General features: G+C 38.2%; 2 protein-coding genes across 2 annotated transcripts in view; one reads left to right on the top strand and one right to left on the bottom strand.

The window, feature by feature from the left end:
• Positions 1 to 973: 973 nt before the first annotated feature.
• Positions 974 to 13,991, bottom strand: LOC140227944 (uncharacterized). Its single transcript, XM_072308327.1, has 3 exons — positions 13,222 to 13,991; positions 12,427 to 12,576; positions 974 to 1,187 (listed from the first exon to the last, which is right to left on the bottom strand). The coding sequence occupies exons 1-3, from the start codon at positions 13,989 to 13,991 to the stop codon at positions 974 to 976; spliced, it is 1,134 nt and encodes a 377-aa protein (XP_072164428.1).
• A 23-nt stretch (positions 13,992 to 14,014) lies between these two features.
• The window catches only part of LOC140227945 (uncharacterized), a 30,657-nt gene continuing 25,696 nt past the window's right edge, over positions 14,015 to 18,975 (top strand). Inside the window, exon 1 of the mRNA XM_072308329.1 lies at positions 14,015 to 14,165. Coding sequence (XP_072164430.1) covers positions 14,015 to 14,165 — 151 coding nt within the window. The remainder of the gene's footprint in view (positions 14,166 to 18,975) is intronic.

The raw sequence follows: 18,975 nt of genomic DNA on the forward strand, positions 1-18,975 counted from the left end.
AAAATGTGTCATGGTACAAATAACTATACAGTCTTATATTTCCTACATCTATAAAAGAACAATTCATGACTGTGATAATCCTCTTTTTTTGGAGGGGGAGGGGGTTTGGTTTTAAACAGCTTCGTGCTATTTCTGATTGAAAAAAAAAAAAAAGCTGTAACATCCCGTCGTATCCTTTAAAAAGAAATGCATTTTGCGATGTATTTTGTCTCTGCTGTGTCATGAACCTAAGCGGTGCTTCTTTTTTTATTTCAATTACTATCCTGATAATTATGATATATAATGCATAATTGATGAATTGCTTCGTTCCCAAACCACGACGGATTTGTTTCGTACTTCTTGTGCAATATTTTGTAGAAAAAAAAAAATGTTTGTTTACGATAACAAGCAGAACATTAAAAGTGTTGATACAATTGGGCAAAATAATGATTGAAAAAAAGGTGGTATCAAAATATTTCATGAGCTAGAAATGTCGCTATGGCGACTGATATGCCTCCGCAATAATACATGGTTCTCCTAGGGAAATAGTGAAATTTTGAGGAGTTGACCTTGACCCACCGCTCGGTCTCGCATTCACCCGTTCTCTCGCAGTTAGTCTCTTTTTCAGCCACGAGGCCTTGCCAAAAGGCTAACCCCGAACTGGCTTATTGCGACAGACCAAGAGAGGGCGCAAATTTTCTGATTGTGATAATCATGAGACTGCACAATTCTCGGCGTATCGCAATCCTCGGGTGTCCCGCCCTCATACGGCTTGTCGCGTACACTGAATCACCGTTACTAGTAAAAAGAGTCCAGAAGCTATAGACTATGGCGGATCCCGATTGGGGCGCACTGGGTGCACGCCCCCTCTTTATTTTTTGTTAAAACAAAAGAAATACAAAGAAAAAATGTGGGGCTTATGCACCCCCTTTAATTTTGTAAAGGCGCCTCCCCTTTATGGTATTCCTGGATCCATCCTGCATGCAACGATAACCTACGACAGAAAGTCCAGGACCGGTCCAATTGCTTTGACGATGGCTCGTTTGATTCTCTGGTATCTAGAACACGAGTCCCACGACCACCAGGACCATGCAACGCACCTTTCTTCTTCCTCCAGCTGGAAGCAGGCACAGCCGAGGAGATTGAAGTAGGCAGAGCCCACGGTTCGAGACACGCTGGTGTTCACTCCCAGCAGACAATCACGGAATCTGGTGCGAAAACAAAAACAGGACAGTGAAAAACTAAGCAAAAAACCAAACAGAGTGATCAGAGTCGATCGGAAAGTATGAAAGGTATTGTATAATATTGGTGGAGATAAAAACTGGGCTTTTAACTTTTTGCGAGATACCAAGAAACCACTTATGAAATAGTACAGAGCATACCATCTTAAGAGGAATTCAAATTATATCAGATGAAAATCAGTTTTGGAATCGTTGAGACATCCAAAAACAAAGTAAAACAAAGCGATCCTAACAAAAGGTTGGTCCACCTTTTATTAGGAATGCTCTTTTTTATATATCTCAGCCATTTCAAAACCTATTTTCAACAAATAAACGTTGAATCCCTCTGGGAATTTCATACTCTTTCATATTTCATTAGAGGTTTCTCATTATCTCACCAAAAATATTTGAAACCTGAAGTTAGGTCTCAACCAAAATTATACGCTCCCTTTATTAATTTAACAATTAACGTGAGCTGCCAACCGCATGCAGCATCGATACAACGTGTGGTTGTTCTGCCATACTGAATTTCTGATTCTGGTTGTCGAATCGTACGTGGCAAAGAGTTCTAACTTTCGATCAATTACTTCTGGTGGTGAGAGGAAATCGCAAAATAGATAAGCAGAGAAAGATAAACAAAAATAGCGCGAGAAGATAAGCAAACTGAGCAAATATGGCAACGAAATGTGAATGTTTACACGTACAATGTATACCTGTATGTCTATATACGTTATGAGTAAGTTAAGTTACACTGATATATCATAGATATATTGCTGTCGATCTATTACTATTTTATTTATCATTGTCTAAGTGGACAAATAAGCAAGCCGAAACTAAACTAAAATGAAACTGAAAAATTGGCTGATGATGTGTTACGAAAGTAAACACTCATTTATCAGTATTTCGACACTTTTTATTTTCTGACAAATAGGGCACATATTAAACTTATATCAATTATAATTTGTTTTTACAGGACAAAGAACGAAAAAAGCGTATAGATATCTTACATAATCAAGTACCAGATTTAAAAAAAAAAAAAAAATTTCTTTGTCCCAGTGGAACAACTTTGTTACCATCTTTAATATCTTTGTTTATCCTGATTCTTCAGAACACAACTTCTCCTGATGTGTTCATATATATCGCGCTAACAAAACTCTGTCTTACTCATTGGAGAAAAAAAGGTCATTCCCTCGTATTATTGCTTTCTTACAAGCAAGGCATTTACTAATAACCGCCTTTCAAGCGGCCGGTCAAAACAAACACACACTTCGACGAAATATATCATACTGTCCTTCGTTTTTACGGTAAAGTGTCAATGCTTGTATAGTGATGAGGATCTTTCATTTTCCAAGGTCATAATTTCCCGAACGCCCAAACCATCCATTGTCGCGAAGGAATGGTATTTCTTTTTGGATGTTTTCGCTGTTCCCGTCTGGTCAGCTTCCTATACACTATAATTCCGAACATAAGCTTGATCGCGATCTCTTAAAACAACGATCTTTTTTTTTTTTCTCATGCAAACCGGTAGAAAGTTGCTGATGTACCAAATAAAGTTAAACAAACTGCAGGAGCGCCCTCCATAAACCGATTCCTCAACACTGTGACATGTTGACGAACGTATATTTGTGAGAGTTTCGATGGTTCATATACAGCACTCGAGCGAAGACAGTTGATCCACTTAACATTGAATGCCGGGAGATGACATCATTTCCTCACCACTTTCAATTCGATCTCTTTCGATCAAAATTAATCTTTAACAGGTCTGACTTCAAGGAAAATCGTACAAAGTTTCGGTGTTGGAACCGCTGGATGAGGAGACTACTAGAGGTTATGACGGGGATTTATGTGTGAACGACAATACATAAAGAAAATATAAAGGGAATTCCATAAAAAATTCACTTTTCTAGCATAATGAAAGATCACTTGACTAATCGCTTTCAGAAAGCAGGGGGGGATATTGCTATCAGACTTAACATATTCAATTCAATTCAATTCAATTCAAACTTTATTTCATTTTTCGAAAAGAACAAACATTTCACTTTCTTTGGTAACAGAGAAAAAGGTTGCATAATCAAAACAAAGTAAATTGAGAAAAATATAATTGTGGAATGGGGTAACAAATACGTTGTAATGAAAATTGACTGACTGAAGTGATAAAGACGATACAACAATACGCAAAACATCGAAAAATGGAGGGACCCACTAAAAAGACAATGCTTGTAGAATGTGGGCCCCTCAGGTACAGAATGTTAATAGAAAGTGAACTGGTGGAAAAAGTCTGGGAATAAAGTCAGAAAAAAATGTCTGGAAGCCCACTAAGAAGACAGACAGACACACATACACAGGCGAATAAACATTAAACGAGACTGGGACGACAAAACTAATAAAGGGGGACTAAAAGACAAGACAGAACGAGACAAGACTAACATAACAGGAAGACAATACAACGTACAGAAAGGCAAAACAGATCCAGCGATCCTCGACAGAATTATATCGAAAAAATAATGGGATGCCTGAAAACGATACGGAAATATAGAAAAATAGAGAGAAACAGATGCAGAAGTAATATAAATAAAATAAAATATACTCTGTAAGTGTCTCAGGACAACAGGGACGAGAAAATACGTGACAGTATATTATTTGTAATCCAAGTTCTTCGAAAAGGAATTAAGATAAGCCAACAGGCTAGTTCAATTCTGTGGGATCATAAAATTGCAATAAAAAAAATCTTAATCTCCTTTTAAATGAATATATGGAGGGGGCATTTTTTAATATAATTATTCAGAAAACTCAAATAAGTTGGGCCAGTATAAATAAGTGTGTTCTTAATCAGTATCAAGTTGATGAAATGTGTGATTTTCATGAAAAGTTTTTTTTTTTTTTGGGGGGGGGGGGGTGTTAGTCAAGTGCTCTTTCATAACGCTAGAAAAGTGAAGTTTGGTGGAATCCCCTTTATGTTGTTTTTTTTTTATATTGTTGTCCATAACCTCTAGTAGTCTCCTCATTCATAACGGTTCCAACACCAAAACTTCAACAATCGACATCGACTGTCCGATTTTCCTCAAACTTTCATTGATGTGTTCTACTAATGTTGCTGCTCTCACTCATTCCACATTTCTCTTTGGGATTTGATTTCCTTTAACCTGGGCGTATCAGTGTGGACAGCAGTCGTGGAGGGTGTAATCTGGACGGCAGGATTCGCACAGAACCAACACCAAAACAGACAGACATGTAAACAAACAAACGTCTGGATACCAAGCTATAACCAGGCTACCATAGCACAAGCAGTTGACACATCAGAAAAAGGGGGGGGGGGGGAGAGAGAGAGAGAGCGGGGGGGGGGGGGAGTTGGAGAGAGAGGGAGAGAGAGAGAGGGAGTTGGAGAGAGAAAGGAAGGGGCGTTGCTTAATGTGTAACTGTTACAAGGTTGATCTAGTATTTTGTCACGCATAATAATTATTGTTAAATTGTAATGCAGTGCATAGGTCTATTTACGTCAGAATGGCTTTGAATATATTTCCGAAAATAACAGATTTCAGAATAACAGAATTCAGCTGCAGCCGCAGCGGAAGTAAACACTGGTTGCACTAACTTCAAATTATAAGTACTGTGACCTTTTCTGGATAGACAACAAGCCAAACAAAAGCGAGCAAATATTCTATCTATGTCCTGTCAGAAATCAATAACGATCATGACAGAAACAACATCAATGAAATTCATTGTTCAAATTCCACATAATTCTGATGATGACCCAATATTTTGCGTCGTTGTCTTACACTCGAAATATGGCACAGACTTTTTAGTTGCCATGAAAACACTTGAGTATATGCTGTTTAATTGATATAGAACCGAAACAGGTTGACAGACATAAACAAAGCTTAGTCTTATCAGAATTTAAAGTAAACCAAAACCCAAAGGGAAATGTGGATTGAGTGAAAGCAGCAACATTAGTAAAACACATTAGTGAAAGTTTGAGGAAAATCGGACAGTCGATGCAAAAGTTATGATTTTTTAAAGCTTTGGTGTTCGAACTATTGGACAAGGGTCTTGAGTTTATGACATCATGTGTGGACAATATAAAGAAAATATTAAGAAAATTCAACATGCTGTCACATTTCTACTGCGTAATGAAAGAGCATTTGACTTACCGCTTTCAGAAAGCAGGGGGAATAATTACTACCATTAACATAATTATGTCAGTATCAAGATTTCTTCATATTGTTGTCCACAAATGACGTCATGAACCCTAGTAGTCTCCTTATCCAGTCATTACTACACCAACACGTTAAAAAAATAACTTTTGCATCGATAGTCTGATTTTCCTCAAACTTTTACTGATGTGTATAATGATGCTGCTTTCACTCAATCCACATTGCTCTTTTATTTGGGTTATGGTTTCCGGGGGGGGGGGGGGAAGCACAAACAAAACAAACACCCCCCCCCACACACACACACACACAAAGATGACAGCAATTCAAACTGTGGTTTCGAGGTACCATTGGAAGGAAACGCCCACCTCTTTCCGGTTATTGATAATGATATTACAACACACGGTGTGATAACTTAGCACACGCGATTTCATTTACATCGTAATCGATGATCAAGGTAAAACCACAACGCACATAGTCGAACGAAATACACTAAAACCAAACATGACATTCGGGTGGTATAAGAATGCTTACAAGAAGGATTTCTTCCAGACATGAATAGCTGTAATGTCTTAGTTTAATGCAAAACCTATATTTTATGGTAGGAATACTGTTTACGAGCCCACGGAGAAGTTACAGGGCTCGATATTGGCAATAGCCAGGTGTCTGAGGCACATCAAACCACAATATATATATATATATATATATATATATATATATATATATATATATATATATATATATATATATCTATATCTATATCTTTATATATATATATATATATATATATATATATATATATATATATATATATATATATATATATATATATATATTATATATGGTCGCCAACATTTCCAAAAGCATACATTTTGGTGGCCCAGTCAGGCAACTTATAGAATTTAAGATAGATTACTATGATTGTATTTCCCGAAAGAGCCACCAGAGGAGAAAAAAGGTTAGTATCGAGCCATGATATATTATACAGTACCTGCTGGTATCACGGTATCAAGTGCCATGAATCGTTTCATAATATCATACTGTGTTGGAAATAAAATAGATGAAAAGAAATGAAAATCAAAATGAAATGCGCTCCCCAAAATAAGTACACCGGATTTGATCCTCCCTGAGTCCCTACACATCCCCGCACGTCTCCTCTGAGGGGAAAGGTATATGTTTTGTTTTTTAGCCACCCCCCCCCCCCAAAAAAAGGGGGAATGGCACTAGTAATAATGATATGGCTACTATCTAAGTATCGCCAGCCTTCATCGATGGGTTCCTTTGATAGCAACTCGACTTGGGACTAAATTTACGCATTTTGAGATTAAACGCAAGTCATTTTAGGAACCGACCTGCGTGCGATTTGGACGTGTTTTTGATTTTCCGAGTCGAGTTTGAACGCAAAGCTTATACCAACGAGGCCATGGTCTTACTATGACTGTGAATAATAATACACGTTTTTCAACTTTGCCAAACAGTCATCCCTGTGCAGACACTACTATGTAGATTGTGTATATACCAGTATGATTGTTTTAAAAATAGAGAAAATAAAATCAATCAACGAACGTCCCAGCCGGGCGTCGCAGCCACGAAATGAAAGTAGCTGCTTTTAGTGAATGTAGGATGTCATTTTTCTTAATGCAATGGAGTACGGGTTAAGATACCGAAAAGAAACTCCAGATCGATATGATTACGTCTTTAGTGAAAAAAGTCCGATTTTGCTAGAGGTTTCTGTTTTGCTGTATGACCTTGATCTACACAGTGACCTTCTCTGAGGTAGATTGACCTCGGATGGCTGACAGCTTGACTGAATAAAAGTGGACGTTGGACCTAATTCTAATTCCGCTGCCTTCATGAGAGTTCCATCACAAAACGAATTAACTCCGTTCTTGTTGATTTGAGATATGTGCGAATACACACTCTGCTTAAAATAATTAAAACATGGGATATTTTTCAATCAAAACAACGATAAATTTCCTTGTTGGGATGTAACAAAATAATAATGAGTTATCACTGGTACGTTTTGTTTTGTTCTGTTTCATGATGAACTAATTTAGAGTGTTTCAAAACGGCTCTTGACCAGTTCAGAGGTCAAATTCTTCAGTATATGATACGGCAAATTAATCGAAAAGAAAAGAGGATCGTAGAAGCCATCCAATACACTCACACATAAAGTCATTCTCATCTTATACCCAAGTCTTTTGGCGAGACTAACATGATGCAATACATGTATGAAGTAAAGGACAAGCCGCGAAGTTTCTCAGATTCATACATATTGGATCGAAACTCAGCTATATCACGCAGTTTACCCAAAACAAAACGAATACTTTGAATGAATAATACTATTCCTCGATCCTGCCGATGGGTGCAAGTGCTGATGGTTAAATGCAATAACACTCGACTGAATAAAGTAAGCGTTCTACATAAGCAAAGAGTGGGTGTGTCATTAAGCTTTGGATATCTCTGTATAAAGGCAAAGCTAAATCCCCGGAAACAAACAAACAAACAAACAAACAAACAAACAAGTAAATACATAAACGTACCCGGACTACGTTATAAAATATTCCATCAATATAGGTGAGCCGTTATTTAAGTTCATTCCGTAGAACGCAAGGCAATTACAATAATATTATAGGCTTACAGGTGGACTATTAAAGCTTCCTAGCTTTTTTCGTTCAAGGATTTCACCAGGGCCCCGTTTCATGAAACTTGTTATCAATAACAAGTTACAATAGTCGTTATAAGCTACTGAAATCCTTGCATGTGATTGGCTGAGAGCAAATTTGTCATAGAAATGTGGCAGTTGTTACTGATAACAAGTTTCATGAAACGGGGCCCACTGGGCCCAGGAATCGTGGGGCGAGGGTCACCATATTTCCCGTAATAAACCTGTAATTCAATGTACTAGTTCTTATACTCGAGGCTGAACAGTTACGTTCCAACTATTTCCCACGGAAACTGAATATTGTGAGTTTGATTCTTGTGCAAGTTGCTCCGTCAAGCAGGACGCAGAATCACGCTGTTATCTTCCATAGTTTTTGCGTTTACATTCGTGCTGTCATAGAGAGAATGATGTGAAAGTGTCGTGAGTGCGTTGGAATTACAAAAAAAAAAAAAAGTTTTACAGGTTTCAAGTTTCACATTTATTTTCCACAACCTTACAACTATGAATGCAATCCATCACCAAGCCCCAACACTTTATCGTAGAAGAGATAATAATGATTAAAAAAAGAAAATCGGAGAGGAGCCGTGTAAAGATTAACAAAGCCATCTTGGTAAGAACTAATGATGGTGATTTTTCCCAACTACACCTCATTTAGAGGCTTACTTTCTTTTAACTTCAGGGGGACTATGATTATTTTTGATCCGGCTAATTCAGAAAATACCTACATTTTTTTTAGGGTTAAAACTGTAAAATTCTCTTAAGACATGTAAGAGGGCCTCTGAGTAGACCTAAACCAGGGAGAGGGGAACTCCCACCTCCCTGCCTAAACTGAATGACCGGATGCACGTCACGAGTTCGACACCCACGAATCATTATACAGCCCATGAGTCATACAGCCCATGAAGCAAACCGAGGCCCACGATACCGACACGTTAAGCCCCGTGCTGTAATGTCGAATTCGTGGGCTGTTTTTACCTATATCATAGAGGTAGTGTCGAACGCATGGACCTCATTTTTCGAGCGTCAAACTCATGGGCTGTATGACTCATGGACATTTTTCATTGTCGAAGTCGTAGACTGTGTGACTCGTGAGTGTGGTCTCGTGTGATGACCCCGAATCGCCATGGGTGAGCAGGTTGTAAATTTATAGACTCCGCAGATATAGGAGGGGCTGGGGATGAGGTATCAAGGAAGAAGAAACAATGCAGAAGACAAGAAGAGGGAAGAGAGAAGAGGACGACCAAAAAACAAAAAACAAAAACATGATGGATAAAGATTTTTAAAAGGTGAAGGTGAATGAAGAAGTGGATTAGAAGAAAAGATAAAAGATAAAAAGAATAAGATGGAAAAAAGGGTGAGGAAAAGGGAGATCTGGGAAGAGGGAATAGGACAATTTAATATGCAATAGGGGAGAAGTTAAACACATCCCTTATTATACGTGAACTGAAAAAAAAAGTACTTTTGCCGGAAGAGTTTGTAAAAATTACTGTGTATAACAGCAGGCAAAGACGGACAACGATGGAACAGCCCAGCGGGACAAACCAAATTCCATCTCCATAATCACAGGCGCTTTGACCGAGACGTTGCAGTTCATTCGACACGTTAAACATTTTGGCCCGTGGGAGGGGGGAAAATTCGCTCAGGCAGGAAATGATAACCCCATGACGTGGGCTTTGTTGTAGTGTCAGATCATATTGAGTAGGCCCATCCATTACCCACAATTTACCTACTAAACTGCTCTAAAGCTCGTATAATCAAACCTGAACAAAAATAGAAAACCTATTATATCTCGGGGAAAATCACAAAAAGATACAATAGATGAGGAGACTGAGAGAGAGAAAAAAGAGGGACAATGTCAAGAAAGACAAGTCCTATCAGAGAAAGAATGAATAAGACAAATTGTACATAATATTACTGGCAAACTGAAAGAGGGATAAAGAGGGAGTGAAAGAAAAAGACGCGGGAGATCTCAAATCTGTGAGAGAGATGTGAAGAGTTGTGAGGAAAAAAAAAGAGAGAAAGGAAAGAGGCTATGGATCATAATTATTATATGGAACGGCCTACTCTACTTTCCAAAGAATAGTTTCCCCGATCTCATGCATGGTTCAGTGCTTTAGATGGCCCATTTGTAATGCCCTCCTTCTTAAAAGCTCTTTTTTGAATTTCTCTTAGAATTGATATTTCTTAAGTGGTTTCTAACCATCTTGCAAAAAGTTATATTTTCAAACCCATCTCAAACAAAACTATACCACCTTTTTAACATTTTGACTGCATTACTCTTATTTTTTCTGCTGCTTTTGTTTTTACTGTATCGCCTTCATGCAAGCAGGGAGGTGGAAATGGAAGTGGCATGCGCTTATCATACTACAATACCTTTAAAAAAATATATATCCACGTCTACGGGTCGTATTACAATTGGTATATAGCGTCTACGTGTTGAGTTATTCGCTTTAAAACGTTTTGTATATCGTGCTTTGGGGAAATGATTATCATTGTTAACACTATCATTGCCATAAATATCATTAGCTTTTATTGCCATTGTTTTGTTTATTGTTTTACCATCACTTTCATTGTTACTATTGTCATCATTGTCATCATAATAATCATCAACTTCATTACCATTATCATCGTCGTCAACATCATAATCATTAGCATGATCTCCTCGTACATTACAAAAAAAAAAAACTTAATGATTTCTAGATACCTAATACCTGTTGGCATTAGTGAGATCTTGGCGTGACAGTTACTAAAAATACCATCTTCGGGAATAACAAATAAGGTATTATGTACCAAGGCCCAGGGTAACTACATAAGCGTATAAAGCACTGTCTCTTTCAAAGGGCCCAGCCATACTTCTTATACCCTAACACCGCCGATTAAAAATGTACTTCCACATCTTCTACACATCACACTCTCATAAAAAGGAGCTAAAAACAAAACAAAACAAGGAGTTTGCAGGGAGCAGGAATCTACATCTCCCTGCTCTAACTGAAGGAGGAGCCTATAGCCTCATCTTCTTCACCACGAAGTAATAAAACTGAACGCCAGTGGACAGTATTAGGGTGCGTTTACACCGAGCACAATAACGACAACGGCCATTTTTTTTTTTTTTTTTGCAAATGGAATCATGTTTGGTTCTGTTAAAAAAAAAGTCGCCAAGAAAGTTATTCTTATGTCAAAATCAAGAGCAACGAAATCGCCAGTTGCAATTTATTTTGTAACAAGATTATTAGTGGGGAGGTGATGGTAACAGAACCAGACACGGTTTCTTTTGACGCCCCATAGCAAAACAAAAATAAAACCCCGGGCCGTTGCCGTTGTCGTGCTCGGTGTAAATGGGCCTTTCAGTCAGTTTCATTTCGCGAAAACTCTGTGAGGCTTTGTAGGTATACGGGTTGCCATCATGGCTCAATAGCCGCACTCTTCAGCTCTAATTGCTTCATCTTCAAGATCCTTATTGTGCTCGCAAGTCGGGGACAAGGACTACTGATACTTGCATCTATGGCTATCCATGACCCTCTGGGGATCTTTTGGATGACAAAGAAAGACTCTTAAGAATCCTATACACAATATAAACTATCAGGACAATAAGGCTATAATCCTCTTACCTCATTTCGGTTTGCAATTTTTCTGAACACATATCAGGCAGAATTTGATCAGCAATACAATCATAATACGACAGCCACGGAACCAAAATAAGCTCGTTATACAGAACTAATGCGCGCCTTGAGAAAGGTTTACAAAAATATCAGGTGTTATCATCGCTGGATTCTATACAGTGGATGTCAATAATTTAGTGAAGGAACCATAACTGATATTTGGTGCATTTGTCCATAACAATCAAACCAACGTCGAAATTCATGGTATTCTGTCGTATATCATGTATATAGAATACAACCGGTCGCAGGCATAGCGGGGTGGTCAAATGGTGAAAGTAAACCAAAATTGTACTGAAGATTCATTATCAATTTGTCAAATGGATACGTTCATAAGAGGTGAAATCGTCTTGGTTTGATTACGAGCAAGATTGTAACAATATCAAAGAAAATACGGGATAGTTGAATCTCCTCTTCACTCGCATCGTCTGAATCAACATATTGCTTCTTGATTGTGTCATGATGGTGCCAACTTTGTTAAGGTAGACAAGAGGGATGATAGTCTTTTCAAAACTTTAAAGAGGTCAATACTGTGAGAGAGGAAAGAATCGTGGAGGCTAAATATTGAAGGTCAGTGGCAATGCGGAATATTCATATAGGGGGAGTTTAAGAAAGTTTTAAAACCCTTCAACGGGACCAAACCGGAGCACCAGCCCAAGCCAACTCAGCTTGAATTGGGTTGAGTTCGAAAACTAGCAGGTGCATATGATAGAAGTCCAAATCGCCTGGGTGCTATACGTGATGGATTCCGGGCTCACCTTTGATCGCAGTCGCAATCGCTGAGGGTGTAGAGGCGGTGATTGAAAATGCTGAATCGGCTCTCCCAGCTGGAGATGGTGTACGGACAGTGGTCGTGCTCTCGGCAGCATTCGTCCGTCGATTTGTGCTCACCTAGATCATTGTAAGTGCTGCGAGGAAAAACAGAACACGTTGGGTTCCGTGACAAATACTATCAAGAAAATTGAACGTGCGGATCTTGCACTGAATATAATCATCCTGTATACTAACATATCAATTCATAGAGAGAGAGAGATGGGGGGGGGGGTCGAAGAATGGCGAATCAAGCCCTACCAAGCGCCACCTCAATTCAGTTCAAATCACTTTTTTTTTTCAATGTCACATAAATTCTGTCATCTGCAATAATTACAAAAACAAGTGCAATGTAATGTAAAGTATACTAACATACATTTGAAAGCAGAAACGTTGGCTTGGTATTGACCTCGGGGTACCTCTTCGTTCCCCAAAACAAATTACCGAACTTTGGTGAATGGGTACTTTGGTTCACAAATATATGCCGATGACTGGTTCCAAGTTTTATGTGATTATACGCCATTTTGCAATATTGTTGTAGCAAGATCTAGGAGAGAGAGAGAGATAGATAGATAGAAAGAGAGGGGTTAGAGAAAGAGAGGGAGAGAGAAGAAGAAGAAGAAGGAGAAAAGGAAAATTAAAGGAAGAGAAGAGAATTGACAATGGCAGAGAAATATACTTTAAGAGAAGAAATGGGCAAAGAAAGTTACTTGAAAGTTGGAGGCTTATCTTTCCAAACTTACTCTGCAATATTTCCACTTCCACACCAGAGCGTTCCTGGAATGATGAATATACCTCGCCGATCTCTCGAGTTTCGATTTTCTCCCGCCATCTCCTCCTCCAACATGTCACCCTCATCTGCATCAAGAGCACCTGTAGTCACCACCTCCTCCCTGTCCTCAAATCCCATCCTCCCGTTGCTTGGTGTCAGCTGCTTCATCTCCATCAAACGCGCTTCGGTGGTTCTCTCCATATCCCGGCATTCTTTGCGCGCACCAGTCACATCCAGTAATGCGCGCAGGGGAGGAGGGAGGAGGGCGTTAGCCAACCCATAATTTGAAGGTAAGAGAAAGCACTGTCTTGACTCGCTAGCATTATATATATATCTGAAGTCAATGTTTGTACGAACGGATGCGTTTTGACCTGAACGCGCTCTTTTTCTTTGCCGTTTGGGAAGAAGCGTTTCCTGCAGCATATCAGATGTTGGAGCATATTTCGTCCAAAAGTGTTTCAGGAAATCTTGAACTTTTTCTTGAGACTTGGTCGACTTGCATTCCTTGAGATTAAACTCCGGATCGTACATACTGTGGACAAGATGGATTCCGTCCGTGGCTTGTCGGAGGATGATCTGCACTCCGTTCTCATCACCGACCTCCTGGTCGACTACCATCAAGTCCCCGTACCGTATAATGACGACTCGTTCTCCGAGCGACCGGGACACACCCACAAAGTTCCTTCGAAATGTGTCAGATGTGGTGGCATCCAGCCGCAGCATGGGAGCCAGGAGGACCATGGCTACCAGCCTCAGAGCCAGGGATGGTTTTCTGTGGCAGAACATACTTCAGCGAGTCCGAGCGCTGCAGGTCCCTGCTTCCCCACACCGACAACCAAAGAACTGTACCAGTCCTGCGGGTGAATCGAACCAGAGTCAGTCGACCGTCTGCGCGAGAACACCAGCAGAACAGCAGTAATTAATCTCGCGCTCCTGTTCAGGGCCTTTGTGAGATCACTATTTCATGGGCCAATAGCTGAATAGGATCGGGATGTCTCCATTTCACGTCCAGGATTTCTGGACTGCATTGCTTGTCTCCATTTTCAGACCTGATTCAAGCCATAAATGCTCAAGAGTTCTCTAAATGTAGTAAATCCCATCCAACCTCATTATGAGGGGGATCTGCACCGAGAAAAATTCAAACGAATCGACTTAAAATAAATCCTAAATACGTTAAATTCTTTTGTGTGTGTATGTTGTCATAGCATCGAGTCAAGCTATTTTGATTCTTCTTTTTTGGATTTTTTTTTTTGGTTTTTAATTGGTCGGTCTTCAGAAAGAAAATAAAAAGAATTTTTTTTTCAAAAAAAAAAAGATTTTTTTTTTTCAACAAAAAAAAAAAAAGCTTGAATGTGCCCGATTGCCTTGAGCAAATTATCGTGTTTCCGTTTTGCGAGAATATATTTGTGTTTAAAAAAAAAAAAAAAAAAAACTGGATATTTTTTTTTTTGTCAAATGAGTCATAATGAAAGATTGACACATTTAGTACAATGTTTGTGTATAGTGCATTTTGTCTTTGCATATTGTTTTGTTTTGTTTTTGTAAATGTGAATTTTGTGGCATTGAACGAAATTTGAATAAAAAAAGAGCCCTGCTCAGATATTTATAGTGCTTACAACAAGCAGAAAACTTTTAAACGAAAAAGTAATTTATCGACTAAGCGCAGCGCACTCTTCGCTAGTTGTTGTTGAATTTAATCCCTTTCTCCAAGTACACAATTCGATGTACCCTGAACAAAATAAAACAGAACCAAAAAAAAAAAAAGATCGGTAAGAGTGTGATTTTGTTTTGCTAATTTGCCATATTAGTGCATGTACGAGTCTGTCTGTGAGAACGGAATGAGGTACACGTGGCTAAATAAAGAGAAATCCCTATCTCATACCACCTTCTTGAAACGATTCAATGAACAATTTGTGGAAGATGTTCTAAATATAATAATTCACTGAACACATAGTGAAATTTGTATTGAGTTTTAAAGAAGCTTTAAAGTGAAGTTTTAAAGAGAAAGTCTGTACAGGTGAGACTGTCAGACATGTGCTGAATGGGTTCATTGTACTATAACGCAACTATGATCGATAGCGCGACAACCGCCTTTTTACTTCTATTCTGAATGGAGGTGGGAGCTAGAACAGCTTCTTGGTTGACTGCCAAGGCTGACCGATTGCAATCTGTATTTTGTAAAGACAGGAATCGTTTACAATTCCATTTCCCTTCATGAATGCTGGCATCATTGTCAACTCTCATTTCATATGAACTTCTGCGTAAACAAACGTGTTGTTCACGTGGGTTTTTCTCATGTCAGTGAACCTACATGTAGTTCATGCGGTAAACCGGACAGGCATGGGATGACTTTGAGTTGAAGATTAGTGTGTGGTGTGTTGCCTTCTTTAGTCGATTGAAGACGCATGCCAATGGGATAATTATGTAATGATCATAATAGTTTTAGATTTGTTATGCCGACACAAACTGTGTGTGCTATGTCCAGTCGATATTGTCGTATTGAGGGTAACGACGCTGTATATAAAGTGGACGTCATTCAAACGCCCGCGCGGTAGGGCCTCTCTCGATGTGGTATCGATTGTATCGGCACCTGTGGACATCTCATGATGAGATCATGATAGGATAATGTCGATCACTCGTTGCCGGGATCGCGAGAATGTGCTGGCTATCTGCATTGATTGTACGGCGGAGATGGCTTTCCCGTTTCGCAATGTGGCAAATCCCAACCCACTCCCTCCGACCGCTCCCTCAGCGCAACCCTCGCCTGCCACTTTCATGAGAACCCAAATAAAAATGTAGGCCTACAATCTAAGTGTATTTATATAGTTCAAAGTTCAAAGTTCAAAGTTTATTTCATTTTTCAACAAAAAACATATGTTTCACTTCATTTTGTAACAGAAAATAAGGTAAGTAGAACATAGTGAAATAAAAAGATTATAACGAGGACCTAAAGTAATCATACATTGTATTGCAAGAAAGAAACATAAGTGATCAAAGCGAAATACATGTATACCGTTGTTTTAAATGCGAAAAATGGAGGGACCCACTAAAAAGACAGAGCTTGTAGTATGTGGGTCCCTCTGGAGAAGAACATGAACGAAAAGATCCTAAATTGAACCGTCGTATATACAAACAGATAACAAAGTGGAAGAAGTCTGGAAGCCCACTAGAAATTAGATTAACAAATAAATACATTTACATAGACGCGAACTAACATAAAACAGGACTAGACAGCAAGACAACTACTAAAGAAAAGGTTGTAAAGGACAAAACGGGATGGACAAGACTGACGAACTGAAGACAAAATAGCAGACAAGAACGCAAACAAGAGACAGAAACAGTAACAGAACAACAGAAACAACATAAACATAAACAGCGATCTTCGGCAGAAGCATGCCGAGAGAAACAGAAGATAGTTGCTGGGGAAAGCGAAATTTTGACGCCTTGAAGAAAGACAAGAAAATAGAAAAAAGAGGGATATATGAACCGAAGTAGCACACGGAGAGTCAGCTACTAGACTCTATGGGTAAAAAATGGCATAGATGACAACATTGCAAACCTCCAGGGGGGAAAATACCGTTAATTCTTCGAATAGGGGACAAAGTAAACAGGTTAGTATAAAAAAAAGCCAAAAGGTTAATTCAGTATTGTAGAGTCATACGATTGCAATAAAAAAGACTTCAGTCTCCTCTTGAGCATAGCAGAACTCAAATAGGATAGGGGCTAATGCCTCTTGACAGTTAAAATTGTAATCTCACTATCAAAATAAAACAACTACGAGAGAATAGAGGTAGGAAATGTTATCTGACTGTCGCGCAGATCAATTCAATCTATACCTAAAACTATATAGTCTTGTCTGTGTGGATGTGACTGCGACAACATGCTTTGTTATGCCTCCTGCGTGCATATAGTGTCAATATATTATATTGTTCTCTTTCGAATTTTCCTGGAAAGGTTGCCAATCCTTATCTTATCTCTCATTTCTTCAGAGGTTATAATTCTCTTTTGTAAACTTTCAATAAGTCTCACTACATTCTGTCTTTAATATAGCATTATGAGTATTATATGTTGTAAAAAAAATAGATAAATGTACTCCTGGTACTGATAAATCTCCGAGGTATATCTATACAGAGTATTAAAAATAATTTCACCGCATAATCATCTTTGTACAGGCTGTATTGTGGAATTACATGAATCTGAAATAATTTCTGCAAATAGAAAAAAAAGACAGAGAATTTGTCTGTTTGACACAACAAAATATTAACTTTTGAGAATTCTACAAGCGAAATAATCAATTGAACATGACCCCCCCCCCCCAAGAAAAAGTAGAAATATATTGTACCGACAACAGAAATATAGTTTCCTTCACTAAACAGTTCAAGAAATTCGGATAAACACGATAAACGATAAACGAGGCTTTTTTTTTTGTTTGATAGATACTTTATTTTCTGCAAATCAGTATACATAAGTTACATAATCATGAAGATGCAGGAAGTATACAAAGTAAATTCAACGCAGAGTCGTTTGACTTGCATAAACAACGATATGAAAGAAATATAATATACAATATGCATGTCTATGCAGCAGTGATAAGAATAACATTTATAGTTAAGAAACGATTATGCAGAGGGCCGCCATTATAAGCATTGCTTGAAAAGATGGCCGGCCCTTTTTGACTATATGTTACACCATTTAATTGGGATTATGAAACAGAAGGGAAAAAAAAGAGAAGTTATACACACGATTTGTGATGACGTTTTAATCTAATTCTATATGATATGTTTTTCTTCCAACTTCACGCCTCTGTTGCTTTTGTTATGTATCTTAAGTCATGTAATTGATATTCTTACCTTTTGATTCACACGTAACTTGTGTCGTTAGTGACTTTGACAGTAGTACATGTACTGTTATTTTTTTCTGTAAAAAAAAACTGAAATAAATAAAGAAACAGATTTTACACTCAATTTCTTGTACAGATTTTACACTCAATTTCTTGTAGAGCTTTCTGCAAAGAAAAAAACAAACAGCAACACCGGCTACAGTTTCGCATGAAAGATGATGCTCAACTCGACCCAATGTTCCTCCTTATTTCTGACGTCGATTCTATTTATCGAATGGTTAAGTCTTTTTGAACAATTTCGTTGCCTGAGCTTTCAAGAGCAACATAAACCCTAAGTTTCATTTTAGCCCGATTACACCGAAAAAGAAGGGAGATGTAAAAATAAGTCAAATTTGATTCATTAAGAACGGACGAGCAGTTGATGATTTTGGTATTGTGTTTTTGCAGTGAGATTTGAGACCGACCTTTCTCTGTTATCAGTTCGTGACTTGTCTTCAGTCTCGCGTAAAATCGGCCTTCGCAAGTACACGTGCCCTACACGATCATCGCTCTTTTCTTCCCTTTTGTGCGAGTGCTTCACAAACACGAACGTTAGCAAAATTCAGTACATAATAATTGCAATCGCAATATGAAACCGTTGGAACCCAAGATTTCTTGTCTTTTTAACAACTATCTTACTTTCTCCTCTAATTAAAATTCGCATCAGTAAGCATGATTTCATATGATAAAGTTAATACATCATAACTTTAGTGCATGAGTACTTGTAAATTGACACGTGTATTATGTATATATATATATATATATATATATATATATATTTATATATATATATAATCATATTTACCATACATCATATAAAGTCATAAGAAGAAAGATTCTTCATCT

This window comes from Diadema setosum, chromosome 4, assembly GCF_964275005.1.
Source record: "Diadema setosum chromosome 4, eeDiaSeto1, whole genome shotgun sequence".
Taxonomy (NCBI): domain Eukaryota; kingdom Metazoa; phylum Echinodermata; class Echinoidea; order Diadematoida; family Diadematidae; genus Diadema; species Diadema setosum.

What these genes read in the sequence shown, in the direction of transcription:
- LOC140227944 (XM_072308327.1), bottom strand. Translation starts at nt 13,991, where the DNA reads ATGGTCCTCCTGGCTCCCATGCTGCGGCTGGATGCCACCACATCTGAC. An exon ending in GGAAGTGGAAATATTGCAGA is followed by an intron (nt 12,577 to 13,221) that starts GTAAGTTTGGAA and finishes TTTTCCTCGCAG; the next exon opens with CACTTACAATGATCTAGGTG. An exon ending in GATTGCGACTGCGATCAAAG is followed by an intron (nt 1,188 to 12,426) that starts GTGAGCCCGGAA and finishes TTTTCGCACCAG; the next exon opens with ATTCCGTGATTGTCTGCTGG.